The sequence below is a fragment of the Vigna unguiculata genome, chromosome 3, assembly GCF_004118075.2.
Source record: "Vigna unguiculata cultivar IT97K-499-35 chromosome 3, ASM411807v1, whole genome shotgun sequence".
In the NCBI taxonomy this organism is placed as follows: domain Eukaryota; kingdom Viridiplantae; phylum Streptophyta; class Magnoliopsida; order Fabales; family Fabaceae; genus Vigna; species Vigna unguiculata.
In genome coordinates, this window is record NC_040281.1 from 16543781 (window position 1) to 16565122 (window position 21342).

Sequence of the window (21342 nt, forward strand, 5' to 3'; positions counted from 1 at the left end):
TTATATTAAATGTTAACGAACCAATCAAGATGGTAGGTGTTAGAAGGTTATCGTTAACCTTTATTATTAATATCTTATTGAATAAAAAGTTCATATACATTTATCGTTAACCAATCAATAAAATATTTACTACTTCTAAAGATTTATTAAAATAACTCAAAAAACATTAGTGAGACTTACTAAAGAACAAAAGAAACTCCTATAATTTCATATATTTTAATAAAGTTGAACTAATAATAAGAAAAACTAAAAAAGTAATGATTTTATAGAATTTGAAAAGTGTTAATTATAAGATTAAATAGTCTGAGGACTTTTTAAATGGCAGTCAAAATTAATACAGCAAAAAATGTTAAAATTTACCTGAAAAAATTGTTGACAATTCCTTTCATATATACACTACAGATATGACTTTGTCTACAAATCACCGAATATACGTAAGAAGGAAAACAAACAGATGCAAAACAATTGCGGTTAACAAAGGGACATTTCAGTAAATAGCTATCATCCCACATTCCTTCAATCACACTTTCTGTCTGCCTTTGACTTCACAAAGCTATGACAGTATGCATGTGAAAACACTTCACAAAGTTGCTGTGTTATGCATCATATGGTTGCTTTAAGTGGAAGGTAGAACATGGCAGTTAGACCTTGTTGGCATCTCCAATGAACACAAAAGTGAAAACTCCCAGAGTACCAAGACTAAAGTATGACATCCACAGAAAATATAAGATTGCATATCTTTCCCTCTATGGAAACACTTTCCTGAGAACCACTATTGGCATGCAGGGTTTTCTTTTCTTTCCTATAATGTTCTGCTTCAGTGTATCTCCCATTTCTTTCCAAGCCGTCTATTAGTACATTATATGTACCTAAGACAACACAAAATCCTTTGCTGCACATGGTTTTGTAAATCTCAAGTGCCTTATCAACTCTTTTAGCAGAGAAGTAAACACTAATCAAAGCAGTATAGGTGGCAGTGCACTTATGGTTATCAGGTAACAAATTGAAAATCTTTATCGCAAACGTGTGCTTCCTAGCACAACCAAGCCTAAAGATCACAAGTGAAGCCAGATAGATTCCAAGAGAATGCCCAGCTCTAGTCATTTCCTCAACAACGTCCACCAGCTTTGAAAACATATTTGATCTGGTCAACAAGCCCATTAAGGAGAGATATCCTGTTCTCTCTATACTTATTCCCATTGTAACACTGTACTTGAAAGCCAACAAAGCACCTTCAGGTCGGCAATGACTACAATTTACCTCAATAATGGTTGAGACTACCTTATGATCTAAAGATAGTTTCTTTTCCATCATCCCTCTAACCAAATGGTCTATAGCAACAACATTTCTATTTTTCAACAAAACAAATAAAAGCTCTTTATCCATATTAGTAGGAGAATCTGCAGCAACCGTGATACTATCAATTTTGTTCTTGCTTACGCTACACTCAATATAAAACTGAGGATTGACTTGCCTTAGAAGGGTATCACTCTCACCAGCAACTTTTAAAGCTTCCAATGCTTCAGAAAATACAGGGTATCGGAGAACAAGACGGTTTTCCTTCATGTACTGAAGGATATGTGTCATGAACTCAGTCCCACCAACTTTAGAACACCTCTCAATCAAAATATTGCATGCAGCTTTGTCAGGTTGTGCCCCAGCCTCTTGCATCTTTTCAAAAATCTCTAGGGCCTCTTTGCATTTTCCTACAATACAAAAATAAATGAAATTACCACATTTAACTCCATAATAATAAACAAAAGACAGTCACAGTGAGGAAAGGTGGCAAGTAACTTAGAAGCTTCAAAATGAAATTGCGGTGAAAGTGCATGGCATAAAGCTATCATTCTGACCTGCAGAATTTTGTAAACTCAAGTAATATGTCTTTAACTGTATAGATGATGCAACCAAAGCAAATACATCACTTAAATTTTTTCATCAGGAAGGAGATCATATGCTTGAGCTATGCATTGAGACTTGTACTGTCATCCAATCATGAATATGGCCAATGTTAGGACTGTTGACTTCTATAATGTTACTTTAGAGGTAATACCTAAATGATTTATATTTTGTAGGCAATGAAAAAAAATTACGCTCATTAACTAGTTGCATAAATCAAATTATACATTTGTATCATTTCTAACAATCATCATTAAATAAGTAGAACAGACAAGGACTGCATGCTCAGCTAGACCATACGACAAACATGTAAAAGGTACACTAACCAGACCCAATAAGATGGTCCATTAGAACAGTGTAGGTGTGGCAATTTGGTGCGACACCAGAGCTAATCATCTCCTTGTAAACACGAGTGGCCTCCTTTACTTTTTTATTATCAAACAAAATCTTCATATAAGCCGTGTAAGAAACAACAGTGGGGTGACACCCCTTGAATTTCATTTCTTCCCACATTTGCATAGCCTCATCCACGTTCCCAGAACTGGAAAGCCAATGCATCATGGAAGTGTAGGTAACAGAATCAACCTTGATCCCCTTCTCCTGCATCTTCTGGAAAACGTGCTTCATGGAAGATACTCTCCCAGCTTCCCCGAAAATATCAAGCATGGTGGTGTAAGTGTATTGGTCGTGCTTGAACCCTCTGAGCCCAGAGGCCCAGTTGAAGAACAGCCATGCTTTCTCCATTGGCGGGTGTGACTTCAGAACCTTGTTCACCGTGTATGAGTCCCACTTCAAAGGGATATTGTTGAGCTCTGATTCAGCTGTTTCCCATGTTGAGTACTTTAGCGTGTTGTAAATTTTTCCAATTACGTTCCTCATATAATCTCTGGGCTCATCCTTCTTCTTTTCTTTCAATTTCATATTCAATTTCTTGAGTTTCTTCATGTTGGTGTTGCTGTCACTGCGAAATGGAGTAATGGGTTTGCTTTTTGGTTTGCCTTGATGTTGATTGAGGAAATGCACGGCTTTGGCTTTGGGTTTGGAAGAAGGAGAAGGAACAAGGTTTCTGAGAAATCCATGAAACTTGGAGATTCTGGTTCTACACTTCAGTAACATTGCAATACATTGATACCATAAGGTTTGAGAAATGTCAAAAGTATTTCTAATATATTATAAACTACATAATTTAAAATACAATTTTTTATTTGTATTGCATTTTAGAATGAATATACAATTTAAAATACAAATTTATAATTTGGACCGTCCATTCTAAAACATTTTGGATTTCTCAATCCGAAACTGAAATTGAAAATCTTAAACCAATTTAAAATGATCAAGTTTATCAAGGTGCATGTTGAAATTATGGAAACGCGAAATAATAGAGGTTTTTCTATGGATGTTTATTTGGACGAATTATTGGATGACCCAACTTGACTTATACTAATTCAATTAGATTTGATAGAATTTTATTTATGATTGGTCAAACCCGACTCAACCTAAACTAATGACATTGAAAAGCATGCCACTATTTCAAAACCAGTGTTAACAACAATTTGCAAATTCTGATAGTATCTCCATATTACAAATAATCCGACTAACCTTTGTAGGAATTGCATAATGTTAGCAAGTAACTTCAATGAAGAAGCTTTCACTTAACTGTTTGTTTTCCGACCAGAGAAACCCTTCAAGCTTGGAACTCTAGAACTTATATAGTCGCCAAAATTTATGTGCTTTAATACTTGCCCTGAAGACGACAGTTGACAATGAACAAAAATTATTGACTGCAATTTCATGAATAACGTTGTACAAATAAAGACACAGAGTAACAATTGAGGTAAGAGCTTTTAATAATGATTGAACTAAAAGGTGGGACCATATTAAAGGGAAATAATGACGTACTTCCAAAAAGCTTCTCAGTGCTTTGACCAACACTTGAGAACTCCTGTCAAAAAGGAACATTTATATGCTGAAAACAATCATTACCTATAATTATTTGCCTAGGACTGCTTTGAACTACAAATGGTACGGCCAACACGACACAATATAGAGGGATCCTTTCCAAACCAACTTGAAAATAGCATTTCAGAGTTAAAAAATGGTCAAGTACTCCATATAAAAAAAATTAAGTACCACCAACTATACAAAAAATGTCTCGATGTAAAAACAATTATAAGAGTACATACATCTGTACTTCCTCTTCCTGGTGTATTTTTGCATTGCCTTAATTAGTATTTAAATTTCAAAAGATCTTATCTCACTGAGAAATGTTTAAAAAACAAAAAGGCCCAAAATAATAAACAAAGGCAACCAAGCAATTTATCCTTATATCACATAAAAATAATAATCATTCAATATAAATCAATTAAGACTTGTAGAAATAGATATGATTCCCAAATGTGAAACAGCACCATGTGAGGGTCGAAATCATTATATTGTTTAAATGTGTCACCTTCAGAGATATCACCAGGAAGACAATTAAACAGCCAAATTCTTCAAATATTTAGTTATTCTTACGAACAGATTAAAAAATACAAGAGAAAGATGGTATGTAATGTATTGATCACAATATAACTAGAAGAATTCTCTTAACTAAACGTTTGGATGAACAAATACCATAACCACTTGTGGGAGAAGAAAATAAGATAAAAGTTTATCCCATACGCTAGCTAAAATCAGTAAGAGTAAAAATGAGCATTAATCTAAAATCGGTAAGATAAAGATTATGTCATTTTTTTTCTCACATCACAAGTGCTCATGGAAAAGTTTATCCAAACAGGACTCAACTTCTTAACCGTTACTTGATTTCCACTCTGGACATTCCACAGCCAGTGAAAGCAGACATGCAAATTGATAACAAGAAAAAAAAAACAAAGGTGTACAATTCATTAACATTTTAACTGTCATCAATGACTATGAATGAAGTCGCGATTTGCACATCAAAAATGGATAATTGGCAATAAATAAGATATGAAATGAAACTCACCCAATGCAAAGTCAACGAAATTGGCAACAACGGTCACAGCAGCACCACTAGAGGATACACCCAGTACTTGAGCAGGCGCGGCAGGATTAGCCGGTATTCCATAATGCCTATTTTCGCCACCAATACTGAAAATTAAATTAAAAGGTCAAAAAACTCATCAAATAGCAATACAAAACTTAAACCCCTAAATGCAAAACCAGAGCACATCGTTTACACCACTACGTTGAACGTCATGGGTCTCGTTTTCGAGCACGCCATCAACAACAATAAACCCTAAACCCTAATTCCCTATCGGTATCCCCAATTTTGAAAATTCGGTAATTCATACACAGACTTCCACAACCCCTTCTCCACAAAGTTCGATTTTCCCATTGAAAATAAACAACCACCAAAACTATTTGCAGAAACAGACGAATCTGAAAACCCTAAAGCACAGAATTCCGAAAGCGGAAAAGAGGGGATTTTCCTCCCTCTTTCCTATAAAAAATCAAAAAGAAAGTGGTAGAAAGAACCTTTTTGCATGTCAAAGGAGATGCAAGGAAGTAGACACAATCGGTGTTCCTCTTCAAGGCCTCATCTTGCGAAGAGGGTGGGGGCTGTTGAGGCTGAACCTGAAGCTGTGGCTGTGGGGTAACCATAGCTGTCGTTGAAGTTGAAGCTAAAGACCCCAACCCAACCGGATGAAAAAAAAGACGAAGAGAGAGGAAAAGATCAAATCTGAGCAGAGAAAAAGTAGTGAGAGCCGCCACAGAAATTGGGGTCAGAGCTTAGAGAGAGAAAGAGAGAGAGTGAGCTGGAGTACGTGAATGTGGATAACCCCCCCAAAAAAAGCACTGTTTGCTATTTCTTTTACCAGAATAGCATACTGTAGTTAAATATTACATAGCATAGTTTTTATTTTAGGTGAGAATTAGGTCTTTGAGCAGTCCAATTCCAACGTTTGATTTTCTGTTTTTTTTTTTAATCTCAAATCAGAATTCAGTTTCGAATTTCAACCCAAATTCTGATCTTAGTTTTTTTTTTATTTTTATATAAATAAATTAAAATTTAGGTTTTTGAAATTTTTTAATAAAATAAATATAAGAGTTAATTTTTTTTATATTAAAATTATTTTTAGTATTGTGTTTTTAGTTATTTTAGGTATCATTTGAAAAAATAAAAAAATAAAAATTACTTTTTTGTCTTCTTGAATTTATCGATTTAAAAATAGATTTTATATATTGTGTAATAAGTTATTTTATGAACAATTTGAAAATATAAAAGTCAATTTAATTTTTTTTTTAAAAATAGATTTTATATATTGTGTAATAAGTTATTTTATGAACAATTTGAAAATATAAAAGTCAATTTAATTTTTTTTTTATAATTTGTGTAGTATTAATTATTTTTAATAGATGTTTATAAATATTGAAATTATAGTTATCTTTTAATTTTGGATAATTTTAAAAATTATATATTATAAACTTTAAAAATTTGTAAAAAATAATTTAAAAATATGGAAATAAGTAAAATAATTTAAAAGCATTTCATTATTGTATTTTAAATAATTTTGTTATTTGTTTTTGGTTTATGTAAAATAAGTAGTAATAAAAGATAATAAGAAAAGATGTACCATTGAATTGAATCAAGTACAAATTTATTGAACACAATTAAAAGTACAACATAAACTAAGTGGTTTGATGTGGATCATCTAAGTGCAGGATTATTAGGACAATGATTTCTTGTGTGTCCTTCAGTTCTACAATATGAACACTTTTTTTATTGTCTTCCTTCCTTAATGTCGATATCAGTCCTAATTCTACTTGATTTAGGACGACCACTCTCGCTCCTTTTTGTGGCAGGATGAGGCCAAACTTGTGGCCTTGGTATGGTAGCCAATATTCTTCATGTCTTAACTCGCCAAATAAATTGTCATATACTTTCATGACGACATCCAGCCTATAATGGGGACTTATGTACATGTTGAAGTCGTGATGTGCATGCTTGCAAGCTGCAATAACATGTGAACATGGTAGATGTATTTTTTGAAACTTTCCACAATCGCACCACCTTTCATCTAATATGACTACAAATTTTCCTACAGGACGTACTTCTTGGGATTTACCATCTCCTCCACTCTGAATCTTGTGGTATTTCTATCAAATTCAACGACATGGTGCGTGTTTGACTTAGAGTTCGCATCTTGTAGGAAGTTGATCGCATATTCAGAGTACACATGACCAGCGCTGACCATTGCAGTTATTTGCCTACCTTTTTCGTGAAGTATGTGTTGCACCTGGTGTACGTGGCCAATACTATGGATGAAATTGGCAAATTCCTTGTCTTCTTCAGGACAAAATTTATTGCTTTTGCCAGATTTGTTGTTACGTGACCCCACCTTCTTCCTTGATCATATGTAAGACACCACTGCTCCTTTGGAATTTGGTCTACCCAAGCTGCTGCTTCTGGGTTGTCTTCTCTAATGATGTTGTAGTAGTAGTAGTTACAGTGTGGCTCCGTCAATGCGTACGCTACAAATATAATTATAAGAACAATTTATTTTCTAATAATGGGTGTGAATAATTAACAGCCAAAAAAATGAAAAAGACAAATTTACATGTAATAACTTACCCATGTTTACGAGGTCCTTTTTCAGAATTGTATTCTTGAATCTTTTTGTAAAATTTTGTGCAATGTATCGAATACAAAACACCTGCACGCAATTCCCTTCAGTCCAGCTACTATTAGGTCTATTGAATACTGCACAAATTGAATTGTGACAGTCTGACATTAAGCATAAATTTTGTTGAGGCGTGACGTGTGTCCTTAGGTTTTTAAGGAAGAAAAACCAAGCTTCGGCGATTTCACCCTCTACTATAGCAAATGCAATAGGAAAAATTTTATTTCTCTCGTCTTGTGCAATAGCTACTATAAGGGTGCCCCTATACATTATGTATAGGAAGGTTCCGTCCACTTGCACTATTGGTTTGCAAAATGGGAAGCCATCAATGCATGGTTTAAATGTGCATAACACTTTTCGAAAGTGTTGTTGGTTTTCTAGGACCTCCTCCCCATTTGTAAAACTTGTATACAAACCCAGACAAATAAGTGTGCATGGCTTGTAGTAGGCACGACAATCGGTTGTAAGACTATTCCAGTTTCCGTACACATCTTCAATTGCTTGCTATTTCACCAACCATGCCTTTCTGTAGGTTGTGTTATATCCCATAGAGGTATGGATGGAAAAAATTATTGTTGCAATTGGTGTGGATGTGTTTGACTCCACCGTTTGTCTTACATGTTGAGATATTATTCTTGAGCCCAGGTGCTTGTGGTCTTGTGTAAGACCCGTGGAAATTAATTAATTAAATAATTAATTAAGTAATAAATGCGGGTGGTGGGAAACTTTGAAGTCATTAAATGTTAATGGGTATGACGTGGAAAAGTACTAGCACAAATGGTTGAGAGTACTTTATATGTGTGAGAGGACTTGGGTTCAAGTCTTATGAATGCCTGTTGTGTGTTGCTTGAATTATTCTTGTTTATATTTGATAGTATATTTGTGAATAGCGAGTGATATTATAATTATAGAATTATAATAGTTATCACTAAATGTGAATTGGCATAGTGGTTATGCTTTGGCCTTATGAGTGAAAGGTCATGAGTTCAAACCTTGGTAGACAGGAATTTACCTTTATTTTTGCCAACTTTAGCTTGGAGTGAATGTGAAAAGGTGGGGGTAAACCTAGCAGAAGGGGGGGTTTGGCAGTGCTAATAGTTGAACTTTGAAAGGAGCACAAGTGAGAGGTGAGAGTTTTACGTGTGCAAGGGCTGAATTGGGAGAGAGGTGAAGCAAAGCTTGGGTGAACCAAGGAACTGTCATTCTTCTCAATTTTAATCAAGTTTCTAGGTTAGGGGAGTTGTCCTTTGTGCATGTGAATTGATTGATGTGTGCTATGAATTTTGGGCATTGTTATTCTCAAATTAGTTCTACATGATGTGAATCCCGTAGTATGCATGATATGATTGAAAATGTGTTTGGTTTGATGTGGTGCAAAGCCTTTTCATGACTTATATGATTTGGGGGTGAGGGTTTTGGTATAGGATTGTTATTATGGGTTAAGTTCTGGGTTATGGTAGTCAAAATGTGATGAAAACTCGTTTATAAGGTGTGATTGATGATGTATATTGAATGGTATTGGTTGAATTGAATATTGGCATGAATTGTGATTGTTTTAGTGTACGATCAGAGGAGAACCTCTGCAATTTTCGCCCAAGCGAGTCCATCTCGCCTAAGCGAGAGTTTCAGAGTCTCGTTTTGGGTTTTGGTTCGCATTTCTCACCTAGGCGACTTGTGTCAGGGTTGAGCGACCAATACTCTCGCTTGGGCGATAGAGGCTCGCACAAGCGAGGTCACGATGAAGCCTGTGCGTGTTGAGCGTGACTTCTCGTCCAAGCGAGGGGTTTTGAGGTGTTGAGCGACTGATACTCTCGCTTAGGCGGGAATGGCTCACATAAGCGAGGTCGCGAGGAGACATTGGTGTTGATTACATTGAATCTTCGTCCAGGCGAGGAGATTCGGGTGTTTGAGCAAATGGGGTCTCGCTTAGGCGAGAGGGGCTCGCCTAAGCGAGACAACGTGGTGCAGTCACTATTTCATGCTCGCTCAGGCGAGGTGGACTAACCTAAGCGAGGCTGATGGATTAGCTTGGGCGAGGGTCCCTGGCTTAAGCATGATTACTGCGGGTTCTATGTCTTTTGTGTGTTGTTTGAGTTGGGTTGCTTATTATTTCCTAAAGTATAGGAATTATATGATTGTGTTTGTGGTTTTTGGGCTTGAAGAACTAAGTCCAATAGGGGTCTGGGATATGTTTGATGGTTGGACGCATGATGGGCATGGAACTGTGTAGTTCCCGTCGGCTGCTAAGTGGCGAGGAGTCCTTAGCATGGTGATTACATGCGTCGGGCACACGATGGGCAAGGAACTGTTATGTTCCCGTCGGCTGCTATTGGGCGAGGAGTCCATAGTATGGTGATTGCGTGCGTGTCATGGTCCGAGCGAGGGAGGCTTGGATGATTTACTACAGACAAGGAGTCTATAGGGTAGGACTATGAGCAGGATAGGCTAATTGGGTTGGACCACGAATGGGTTAGTTTCGTGGGAGCACAGTGAAGTCCCAAGACCTAGTTCATGCATATGACTCATGAAGGACTATGAAATCAGGGATGGATAATTTTAAAACAATGAAATATTTTAGTGGTGTTATTTTCATTGGGATGGAGGGCATATTTATTTTATGTTTATATGTATATATGTGCATAGCTCACCCTATCTGTTTGTGTGTGGTGATGATCGGGTAATTTATTATCCGAGAGCAGATGATGTTACAGGTGAGCCAGGAGACGCTTAGGGGCGGAGAGTGGGCTCAATGCACGAGGGGAATTTTATAACTGTCTTTGGTTTAATTTAAGTATAATTTGATTTCAGTTTGTACAGTTTGAGACTATTTGGTTTTTTAATGTTTTAAAGTTTTGAAATTTCCCACGTTTCGGGAAATGGAATATTTAATAAATGAGGTATTTCACCCTGCCGGTTTATTTTATTATTTATTATTTTATTTTAAGTAATATCCTACCGGGATGTTACAGTTGGTATCAGAGCAAAATTTTTGAAAATGTTTTTGAAAAAATGTTTTGCGACTTTTGGGGAGTGAACTTGTTATGTTTATGCATGTTATTGTGTGTGTTTAAATTTAAGGAGGTAGTGGTTTGTTAGACTAATGGAGTGATGTTTAACAGTTGAATATGTGGCGTATCCAAGCAATGGCAGCTCACAGGAGAAGGAGAAATGTTAATGGTGCTGACAAGATTGCAGAAGTCATTCATCGGATGGTGGATGCAATGCAAAATCCTATTCCAGCACAGCCAAGGGTGGCAATTGCACTAGTGAGGGTGTCAACAGTGGAGGATTTTCTGCACCATAAGCCCGCAAAATTCACAAGTGGGGCCACTCCAGACGAAGCTGATGCCTGGCTTCGCAAGTGTGAGAAGATATTTGGAGTGATGAATTGTATTGACGAACAGAAGCTGGCATTTGCTATGTATCTGCTGAATAATGATGTTGAATGCTTGTGGGCAGGTATGCGACAACAAATGTAGACGAGGGAAGAACTAGTGAATTGGGCCAACTTCAGGACTCGCTTCGTGGAGAAGTACTTTCCCGACACAACTAAGCAGGACAAAGAAGCTGAGTTTTTGGCCTTGCAACAGGGAAATATGTCGGGTGCAAGAATATGTTAATAAATTCGAGCACCTGGCAAGGTTCTATTCCTAGGAAATTACTGAAGAATGGAGGTGCCTTAAGTTTGAGCGGGGACTCAAACACAAACTGAAAAAGGTGGTTACTCCTCTAAGAGAAAGAAGATTTCCAGTCTTGGTGGAACAAGCCAAGAGTGCAGAGTTTCTGGAAAGAGGGCCAAATCCCGCGAGTCGACATTAGAAGAATGTTATAGAGGCTAGGCAGATGAAAAAGCCTTACAGCCGACCACAGGCATATCAGGGTCCCACTTGTTACTAGTGGCAGGCCCCATCTGAAGAGAAATTGTCCTCAACTGACAGGTGGGGTAGGAGGGTCAGGCGACCGTCGCAAGTGTTTTATTTGCGACAAACTGGGACACTTTGCCAATAATTGTCCAGAAAAGAAGAATTTGGGGGTGAAGAAGCCAACAGCATCGCCAGCAAAATGAGCTAGAGCGGCTGTGAGGGTTTTTGTCATGACATCCACTAAGGCTACTCAGTCAGGTAAACTTATACTTGAGCATTGCTTGTTATTGGGTCATTCAGTGTTGGTGTTGTTCGATTTTGGAGCAACACACTCATTCATCGCTAATGCATGTGTGGGGAGATTGAGCTTGGAGAAACGTGACTTGGGGTGTCAGTTGCTTTTTCAACTCCTTCCTCGGGTCAGGTGGCTACCAGTTCAGTCTGCGTCAGGTGTTTAATGGAAGTGGCAGGTCGCAGATTCAAGGTGAACTTGGTGTGCTTGCCTTTGGAGGGACTGAACGTGATACTGGGGATGGACTGGCTGTCTAACAACCACATCATGATTGATTGTGGACGGCGCAATTTGGTATTCCCAGAAAATGCGGGGTTGGAGTTGATCTCGACTCAGCAGGTGTTGAAGGAACTGCAAGGAGGAGCCATGTGTTATATGATGGTGGCCAAGCCAGAGAAGAAGAGTGTTGCAGAGATGATCCAATCCATACCTGTAGCTAGCGAGTATGCGAATGTATTCCTAGATGAAGTGTCAGGATTGCCGCCGAGTTGAGACATTGACTTCACCATTGATCTTATTCCTGGTGCAGGTCCAGTGTCTATGGCTCCATACAAAATGGCACCAGCAGAGCTCGCAGAACTTAAGAAGCAAATTGAGGAGCTAATGGAGAAGTAGTTCATCCGACTGAGCGTGTCACCGTGGGGAGCTCCAGTCTTATTGGTGAAAAAGAAGGATGGGAGTTCGCAACTTTGCGTGGATTAGAGACAGCTAAATAAGCTTACAGTTAAGAACAAGTATCCATTACCAAGGACCGACAACATACTGGATCAGTTGAAGGGGGCATGGGTGTTCTTCAAAATAGATTTGAGGTTGGGGTATCACCAGATTCTGGTCAAACCGGAAGATGTGCAAAAAACGGCGTTCAGGTCCAAATATGGTCACTATGAATATGTAGTGATGCCATTGGAGTGACGAATACACAGACGATATTCATGGATTACATGAATAAGATTTTCTGACCCTAGTTGGATAAGTTTGTTGTCGTCTTCATTGATGACATTCTTATCTACTCGAGGAATCGGGAAGATCATGCTGATCATTTGAGGGTGGTTTTGGATGTGCTCAAAGAACACCAGTTGTACGACAAGTTATCCAAGTGCGAGTTTTGGCTTGAGGAAGTGCAATTCCTTGGGCATGTAATATCAGCTAAATGTATCGCAATGGATCCAACCAAAATAGAAACGATGTTAAAGTGGGAAAGGCCTAAGACAGTGACAGAGGTGAGGAGTTTCTTGGGCCTGGTAGGTTATTACAGAAGGTTTGTGGAGGGGTTCTCAAAGAAGGTAAATCCTTTGACACAACTCACGAGGAAGGATCAGCCATTCTCCTGGACGGAGTAGTGTGAAGAATGTTTTGAGGAGATGAAAAGATGTTTGACTACCGCTCCAGTGTTAGTAATTCCTAATACTGAGAAGAAGTTTGAAGTGTACTGTGACACCTCTTACCTGGGTTTGGGGTGTGTGTTGATGCAAGAAGGGAGGCCAGTGGCGTATGCATCACGACAATTTAAGGTACACGAGAAAAATTACCCGACTCACGACTTGGAGCTAGCAGCCATTGTGTTCGCTCTTAAGTCTTGGAGGCACTATTTGTACGACTCTCAATTCCAAGTATTTAGCGATCATAAGAGTCTAAAATACTTGTTTGATTAGAAGGAACTGAATATGAGGCAGCGTAGGTGGATGAAGTATCTGAAGAACTATGACTTTGAATTGCTCTATCATCTGGGCAAAGCAAATGTTGTAGCTGATGCTTTGAATCGAAAGAAGATGCACATGTCTTGCATGATGATAAAGGAATTAGAATTGATTGAGAAACTCGGAGATATGAATCTGGGGATGTAGTTTGGGCAAGACTCCATACAGTACAGCTTGCTAAAAGTCACCAATGAATTTTTGAATGAAATTCGTGTGGCTCAGGGGCACAATTTGGAATTACAGCAGTTTGTAGGGTGGTTGGGTACGGAGAAAGGGAAAGACTATCAGATGGGAGCAGACGACATTCTACGCTTTAAAGGTAGAGTGTGCGTGCTTAGAGGACCTTTATTTAGGAGGCAGATTCTGAAGGTAGGCCATCAGAGTCGTCTTAGCATACATCCAGGTATGACTAAGATGTATAAGGATTTAAAGGAGTCTTTCTGGTGGAACGGAATGAAGGCGGATGTTGCAGACTTCGTGGCTCAATGCTTGGTTTGTCAAAAGGCCAAATTGAACACCAAAGGTCGGGAGGTACATTGCAACCACTGGACGTACCTCAGTGGAAGTGGGACAATATCTCTATGGATTTTGTGACGCATCTTCCGAGGTCAACAAAGGGTCATGATTCAGTCTGGGTGATAATAGACAGACTGACAAAATGTGCACATTTCTTGCCTATGAATCAGAAGTGGTCTATGGACAGGTTAACAGAGTTGTACGTGCGAGAAGTGGTGAGATTGCATGGAGTACCCGAAAGCATAGTGTCAGACCGGGATCCTAAATTCACATCACGGTTTGGCAATCATTGCAGGAGGCCTTGGGTACAAAGTTGAGGATGAGCTCAGCTTATCATCCTCAGACGAATGGACAGTCTGAGCGGACCATCCAATCTCTAGAGGACTTATTGAGGTCTTATGTGCTGGATCACATGGAGAACTGGAATGATGTGCTACCTTTGGTGGAGTTCACATACAATAATAGTTACCACTCTAATATTGGCATGGTGCCCTATGAAGCATTGTATAAAAGAAGGTGTAGAACTTCATTGTGCTGGTATCAGGATGGTGAAGCCTTTGTGCTTGGTCCTGAGTTTCCACAACAAACGACTAGTAAGGTGAAATTGATTCAGGATCGGATGCGAGCTGCTCAGAGTAGGCAAAAGTCTTATGCTGATAAGAGGAGACAACCACTTGAGTTTGAGGAAGGAGACCATGTATTCCTCCGGGTTACTCCAACCACAGGTATCAGAAGGGTTCTTAAATCGAGGAAGTTGACTCTGAGATTTATAGGGCCTTATCAGATTACACGGAGGATAGGAACTGTGGCTTATGAGATTGCTCTACCACCTCACCTAGCCAACTTGCATAATGTGTTCCACGTCTCACATTTGAGGAAATACATTGCAAGTCCAAATCATGTGTTGGAGTCAGATGAGGTGCAAGTGCGTGAGGACCTGACCGTGCCAGTTGGACCGGTTCGTATACTGGATACCCAGGTCAAGCAGTTGAGGGGTAAAGAGTTAAAGACGATGAAGGTACTCTGGGATGAGACGACACAGGAGATGACGTGGGAGATGGAGGACGTCATGAGGAGGTCATACCCTCACCTGTTTTCTGGTAAGTCTCATTTTCGAGGATGAATATTCTTTTGAGTTGAGGGGAATGTAAGACCCGTGGAAATTAATTAATTAAATAATTAATTAAGTAATAAATGCGAGTGGTGGGAAACTTTGAAGTCATTAAATGTTAATGGATATGACGTGGAAAAGTACTAGCACAAATGGTTGAAAGTACTTTATATGTGTGAGAGGACTTGGGTTCAAGTCCTATGAATGCCTGTTGTGTGTTGCTTGAATTATTCTTGTTTATTTTTGATAGTATATTTGTGAATAGCGAGTGATATTATAATTATAGAATTATAATAGTGATCACTAAATGTGAATTGGCATAGTGGCTATGCTTTGGCCATATGAGTGGAAGGTCACAGGTTGGGGCTCTTGAACTTACCGGGAGAAGGAACGATGAGATTGGGATCTGTTGGAAATAGCACTGTGTCCTTTAACTCTCACCAAGTTTGATTAATTTTACTAGCATTTGAATGTTCATTAGTATTTTAAATAGAAAAGAAAAACATTTTGCTTGACACAAACTTCTCTATCTCCCAACTATAATTTGCCATACCATAAAAAGTAATTGTTCTTCTTTACATACATCTTATCACCTTTGTTTTAAAAGGAAAAAAATTTCATAGGTGTTTGTCTCATTCACGTATAAATCTCTAGCACGGTTACTCATTTTCATCATTTGTATGTCACCTTCCCTTAATGCATTTTCATTAATAATATCAAAGTAATCTCAAATTTTTAAGGTTAAATTAGTTTGTGAGTTGTGATTCTTTGAAAAATTCATTTACAACTACAAAAATGTAAGTGTGGGAACATGCAATATTTATATATAAACCTTTTGTGTAACATAATTGACACTTGTGAGTGTGATATTCGATACCTTTGATTTTAAAATATATTTGGTATTGAAATGTTATTTCTTCTAGTTAATTAGGAGTAGGAGTATGCTTAGAATGTGATCCTTTGAGAATTGGAATATTTCAATGTCTCTCTAAGGATTTGTGATCTAAGGATTTGTGATTTGTGCCCCAAAACCAAATAATTGCTTATAATATATGAAATAAATGGCATATCTTAATTAATGTTGCAACACAAATTTTTAATATAGCACTTCTGACATGTTTTGTTTTCCTTTTTAGGCTTAAATACCTTTTTCGTCCTCATTTTCGAAGTGTTTGTTACGGATGGTTCTCATTTTTACCAAATGTTTAAAATGGTCCTCGTTTTCACAATTCGTGTTTAATTTAGTCCTTTTCTATGACGCCGTTTAAATCAGTAACAGAGCACTATACAGGTGACACTATTTGTATTACATTGTAATGTAGTGTATTACGTGTATTGTACAGGTGGATTATTAACGTTAACTTTTCAATTTGGGGCAAAAATTTTCCAACTAGGTCGCGCTGCAATTAGGGATTGACGAGTACAGGCGATTTATTCATCTTTGATTTGCAGAGGAAGCAACAATTGGACGTGGCAATTTGTTCGTTTGATTTCAATTTTCCAGTTAATCATCATCGATGAGGTAAGTGCTTTGCTCGTGGGTTTAGGGTTTTCGGGGTTGTGATAAATTTTGCACATTTGAATCACTTGGGGTTAGGGTTTTCGTAATTCTGTTTTGGGGTTTGTTTTGGGGTTAGGGTTTGTTTGTTTGTTTGTGATGTTCTCTCCAAAGTTACAAATCGGGGTTAATCCCCCATCTCTCGTTGAACCACCAACATTGCACGAATTGCTACAATACTATTGTCTCCAACGATTACAACCAGAGGTAAATGAAGAAGATTGGGACCGTGACATGGGATTGCAGGAAGAAGAAGATTGCAGCAACACGAATTGGGAATGGAGGAAGAAGATTGCAGCAACTGACCAACTGTCTAACAATTCATTTTCAAAACCCTAACTCACCTATTTATCCTCAAATATCTAATTACTACATTTGTATAGTACACATAATACACCCTAGTACAATGTAATACAAACAGTGCCACCTGTACAGTGGTCTGTTACTGATTTAAACAGCGTCACAGAAAAGGACTAAATTAAACACGAATTGCGAAAATGATGACCATTTTAAACATTTGGTAAAAATGAGGACCATCCGCAACAAACACTACAAAAATGAGGACGAAAAAGGTATTTAAGCCTTCTTTTTATCTTGCAGAGTTTTGTAAGGCATGTTTACTCCATCCAGCCAACTCACCTATGCTTTTGCATCATTGTGCCCCTCGGTATCTAGATTCTAGAGTTAGCGGGCAAGTTCAATTTGACTTCTTCTTTTTGGATTATCATTATGTTTAGTCATGAGATTTATCTATTATTTTTATATGTTAAGAGTAATGATAACTTTTATATATATATATATATATATATATATATATAATTAAAATAAATGGAAACAGTTGTTAAATTTTATTTTATAGAGACTTAAAGAAGGATTTACTAACTCAACATTTTGTTGGAATGATTGTTAAATTTGTCTCAAATTTTTGAAAGTGCTACCAATTCATTTTGGAGAATTACTAATTTTAATAATAACTCTGTCTCGTGATAAATAGTTGGTAAAAATTAACACAACATTCTACACAACATTCTGATTTTTGAATTTTAATTGTGCTATTATTGTTGTGAGAAAAATATTGTTAGTATTCTTTCCTCTTAGATTACCATCGCTAAACACAATGAAACAAGTTTCGAGGCCGAAAAAATTAGTTAGGTTAAGTGACCCAAATATAACAACTTAGTAGGTCAAAGTGAACACAACATTCCAACTTTTTGAATTTTAATTGTGCTATTATTAGGGTGATACAAATATGATTAACATTTTTTTCCTCTAGTATTTCAACCACTAAAAAATATGGGACTAAATTTTTTTAATGACTAAATTGTTGTTTTTGGGTCATTTAAACATTGTTTAACTATTGCTTTTAGCCTTGAAACTTATCCTATTGCGTTTAACAATGGGAATACTAGATTAAAAAATTATAATCGTTTTTTATCATACCAATAATATTACTATTAAAATTCAAAAAGTCGTACACTTGAGTTAATTTTGATCCTTTTTGAATGACTAAATTACTCTATTTGAGTCACTTAAACAAAACCTAACTAATTTCTGTCTGTCTCGAAAATTAGTCCATTATGTTTAGCGGTGGGAATACTAGAGGAAATAATATTAATCATATTTTTATAAAATAAATAATACCACTATTAAAATTCAAAAAGCCATACCGTTGACTTAATTTTAACCATTTTTCAATGACTAAGTTGATGTTTTTGAGTCACTTAAACATAACTAACTAAACTTTTTTTTGCCTCGAAACTTACCCCATTGTGTGTACTGTGGGAATACTAGAGGAGAAAATGTAAATCATATTTTTATCACATCGATCATACCAATATTAAAATTCAAAAAGTTGTATTGTTGTGTTAATTTCGATCATACCAATATTAAAATTCAAAATTTGTATTGTTGTGTTAATTTTGACTCTTTTTTAATTGACTAAGTTGTTGTTTTGAGTCACTTAAACAATACATAACTAATATTTTTTGGCCTCAAAACTTATTCCATTGTGTTTTGCGATGAGAATACAAGAACAAAAAATTCTAATCATATTTTTATCACACTAATAATAGTACTATTAAAAGTGAAAAAAGCATACCCTTGTGATAATTTTAACCACTTTTTTAATGTCTAATTTGTGGTATTTAATGTCTATTAAACTATGTTATTTGGATTTGGTGGGGTTAGGTAAAGGGTGCTTAAAGTAATTTGGAAAAGAGGAAAAAACATATCTTTATATAACTTTTTAATATATTATTGGTCTTATATATACTATCATCTAAAATCATCCCGTGTCTAAAAATTAAGGAGTAATATCAATAAATATATTTTAAATATTCTTACGTAATATTTCTTGGATTCCTATTAATCAAACTTAATTATCTAGTTGAATTATGTTTGGTGGGCACGAAATGTTTGAAAAATGAAAGAAAAGAGAATTGATAATTTTTAGTTTTTTTTTTTTTAAATCGTGGTTGCTTGGAACAATGGTATAAAAGTTGAAAATAAGAATGGAATTCATTGTGCATAAATTCTTTGATGAAGAAAAAGAAGAAGACAAAACGTGCACTATTTTTCTACACCACCTTTGCCTTGTCCGGTCAATTTATTCAAATATATTATACAATAACATAACCAATTATATTATTTACAATATAATTTAAGATTTATTTCTTAGAAAGAAATTGGAATATTTTGTATTAATTAATTATATATTCTGAATTGCCATATAATCAATTATATATCTTTTGTTCATTATAAAGCGTGTATATTTATGTGATCATGGATTATTTTAATTTATTAGTTAATAAATATTAGTTTAAAAGAAGGAGGTAAATGTTATTTATCTAATATATTATACTAGGATAAGAGGATTATTATCGTTTTTTTGCAATTCAATTATTTTTATTTGTTTTTATTATGTTTGGATTTGGTATATGAAAGTTGCCTGATAAGGTATTGGATTTATAGGTCGACTTTAAAAGAAAAAGATTTACTTATAAAAGATATTATAATGTTTGAGAATTAAAAGATCTTTTAGAAGTAAGTAATAAAATAATAAAATGATTCATGGTCTAATACACATTGGTCAAGCTTCTTTTATAAAGTTCGTGTACAGTTATATTAAGTATCTAGGCAATAACAACAAGTAATGTCGAATAACACAATAACTATATGATTTAAATTTTTGTTCTAAATGACATTGTCGGATTTTAATGATTCATTAAAGTCTGTGGTCAAGTAGGTACAATTTTTTATTAAACTAAATAACTTTGTATTTTTTCCCCTCGCATAGTTTTTTCTCCTTTTCCTTCTAACTACTCCATCTACTTTTACTTCTTTATTAACAAATCGACAAAATTTTATACATTTTGTTTCAAAACTACCTGATTCTATTAATACTCACTTTGTTATCAATATATTTTTTTAAAAATATTGTAAAATATATGTTGATCGATATCCTAGTTAAACCGTTAAGTGTGTGTTTAATTTTGATTTGAATAAAATTTTCAGTTTCATTCAAATAAATTTATCTTTTTTAACTAAAATCCAAACACACCCTAAAATAATTTTATATAACTTAATCCAATAGTGACATCATTGTGTGTAATTTAACAAGATTTAGGAAATATTAATATAACTTATTTCAAATTTAATCAGACTCTTCATTTCATTTATTTATTAAATAAATAAGTTAACGTCTAATTATTTTTGCAAATTATTATCTGTTTGTTCCTGGAGCCTTCTCGTGTTGCGTCTGTTAAGGCATTGCATGAATGCACCTTCCACTAGATTGCCGTTACTAATACTGTGTGACATGATATTACTGTTACTAATACTAATATAATAAATAAACAATAAATAACATATTAAAATAAATTATATTTCACACCGTTATTAATATAATAATATAATAAATTAATAATATAATAAAATATATATTTTTTATTTGACAATTATTAATATTTATAACAATATATAAAAAAAAATATTTTTTTCATCATCTTATAAAAAGTTTATCTTTGAACGTTATACTACAAATTTATTTTGTTTTTAAAGCTTTGATCTTTGCTCATATCTTTATAAAAATAAAATAAAAAAATAGGAACATATTCTTCTTCTTTGTAACATAAATTCTCCCGTCTACTCCATTTCATATTCTTCTCCTATCATTCCAGATGGGTTATTTTTAAGAAATTTTTAGATTACATAACTCAAAATTTGTATATATTTTAAAGCATACAATTTAAAACATATTTTTGGACTTAATATTACATTTTGGATTATATAATCTTCTTAATAAATGTTAGCATTGATTTAGCTGAATAGATAAAATTGATTTTTTATAAATGAAAATTAAGTTAAGATGATAAAAAGTTTAGAGTCTACATTAAATCATTTATAAAAAAAAAATTAACACCAAAAAACTATTAAACTTAATAGAAATATTTATAACTTAAAAGAAAATTTTGTCACAAAAGTCTTCAAGAATTTAATTAATTCTTGTAACTTACATCATCTTTCATAGCATTAGTGAAAACAGAAAAAAACATTTAATAAAAATTAATAGATAAATAAGAGAAAACAACAAAAAATTAACAAATGTAGAGATTTAATGGAAGAAGTGCCTTAATTTAAATCAAAGAAACTTATAAAAATGATTAATGATGCTTAAAAATACACATTGCAAAAATGAATAACTTTATTCTACACCAGCCATGAATGAATAATTTTTAATATATAGTTGATACTTAATTATAATTT

General features: G+C 35.1%; 2 protein-coding genes across 8 annotated transcripts; one reads left to right on the top strand and one right to left on the bottom strand.

Annotated features, from left to right (window-relative positions):
- Positions 1-311: 311 nt before the first annotated feature.
- LOC114175257 (pentatricopeptide repeat-containing protein At2g01390) lies at positions 312-5721 on the bottom strand. 7 transcript variants are annotated; one of them, XM_028060029.1, is made up of 6 exons: positions 5395-5721; positions 4883-5007; positions 3799-3841; positions 3499-3643; positions 2226-2998; positions 312-1706 (listed from the first exon to the last, which is right to left on the bottom strand). In XM_028060029.1, exons 4-6 carry the CDS (start codon positions 3513-3515, stop codon positions 700-702), a joined length of 1797 nt encoding a protein of 598 aa, XP_027915830.1. In that variant the 5' UTR covers positions 3516-3643; positions 3799-3841; positions 4883-5007; positions 5395-5721; the 3' UTR covers positions 312-699. The 7 variants fall into 7 exon arrangements, with proteins under 7 accessions (XP_027915830.1, XP_027915834.1, XP_027915835.1 ...); XM_028060033.1 differs by having other exon boundaries at positions 3557-3643; positions 5395-5720; XM_028060034.1 differs by having other exon boundaries at positions 2226-3003; positions 3557-3643; positions 5395-5720.
- A 6140-nt stretch (positions 5722-11861) lies between these two features.
- Positions 11862-12311, top strand: LOC114175089. Its single transcript, XM_028059848.1, has 2 exons — positions 11862-12183; positions 12226-12311. The coding sequence occupies exons 1-2, from the start codon at positions 11862-11864 to the stop codon at positions 12309-12311; spliced, it is 408 nt and encodes a 135-aa protein (XP_027915649.1).
- Positions 12312-21342: the final 9031 nt, after the last annotated feature.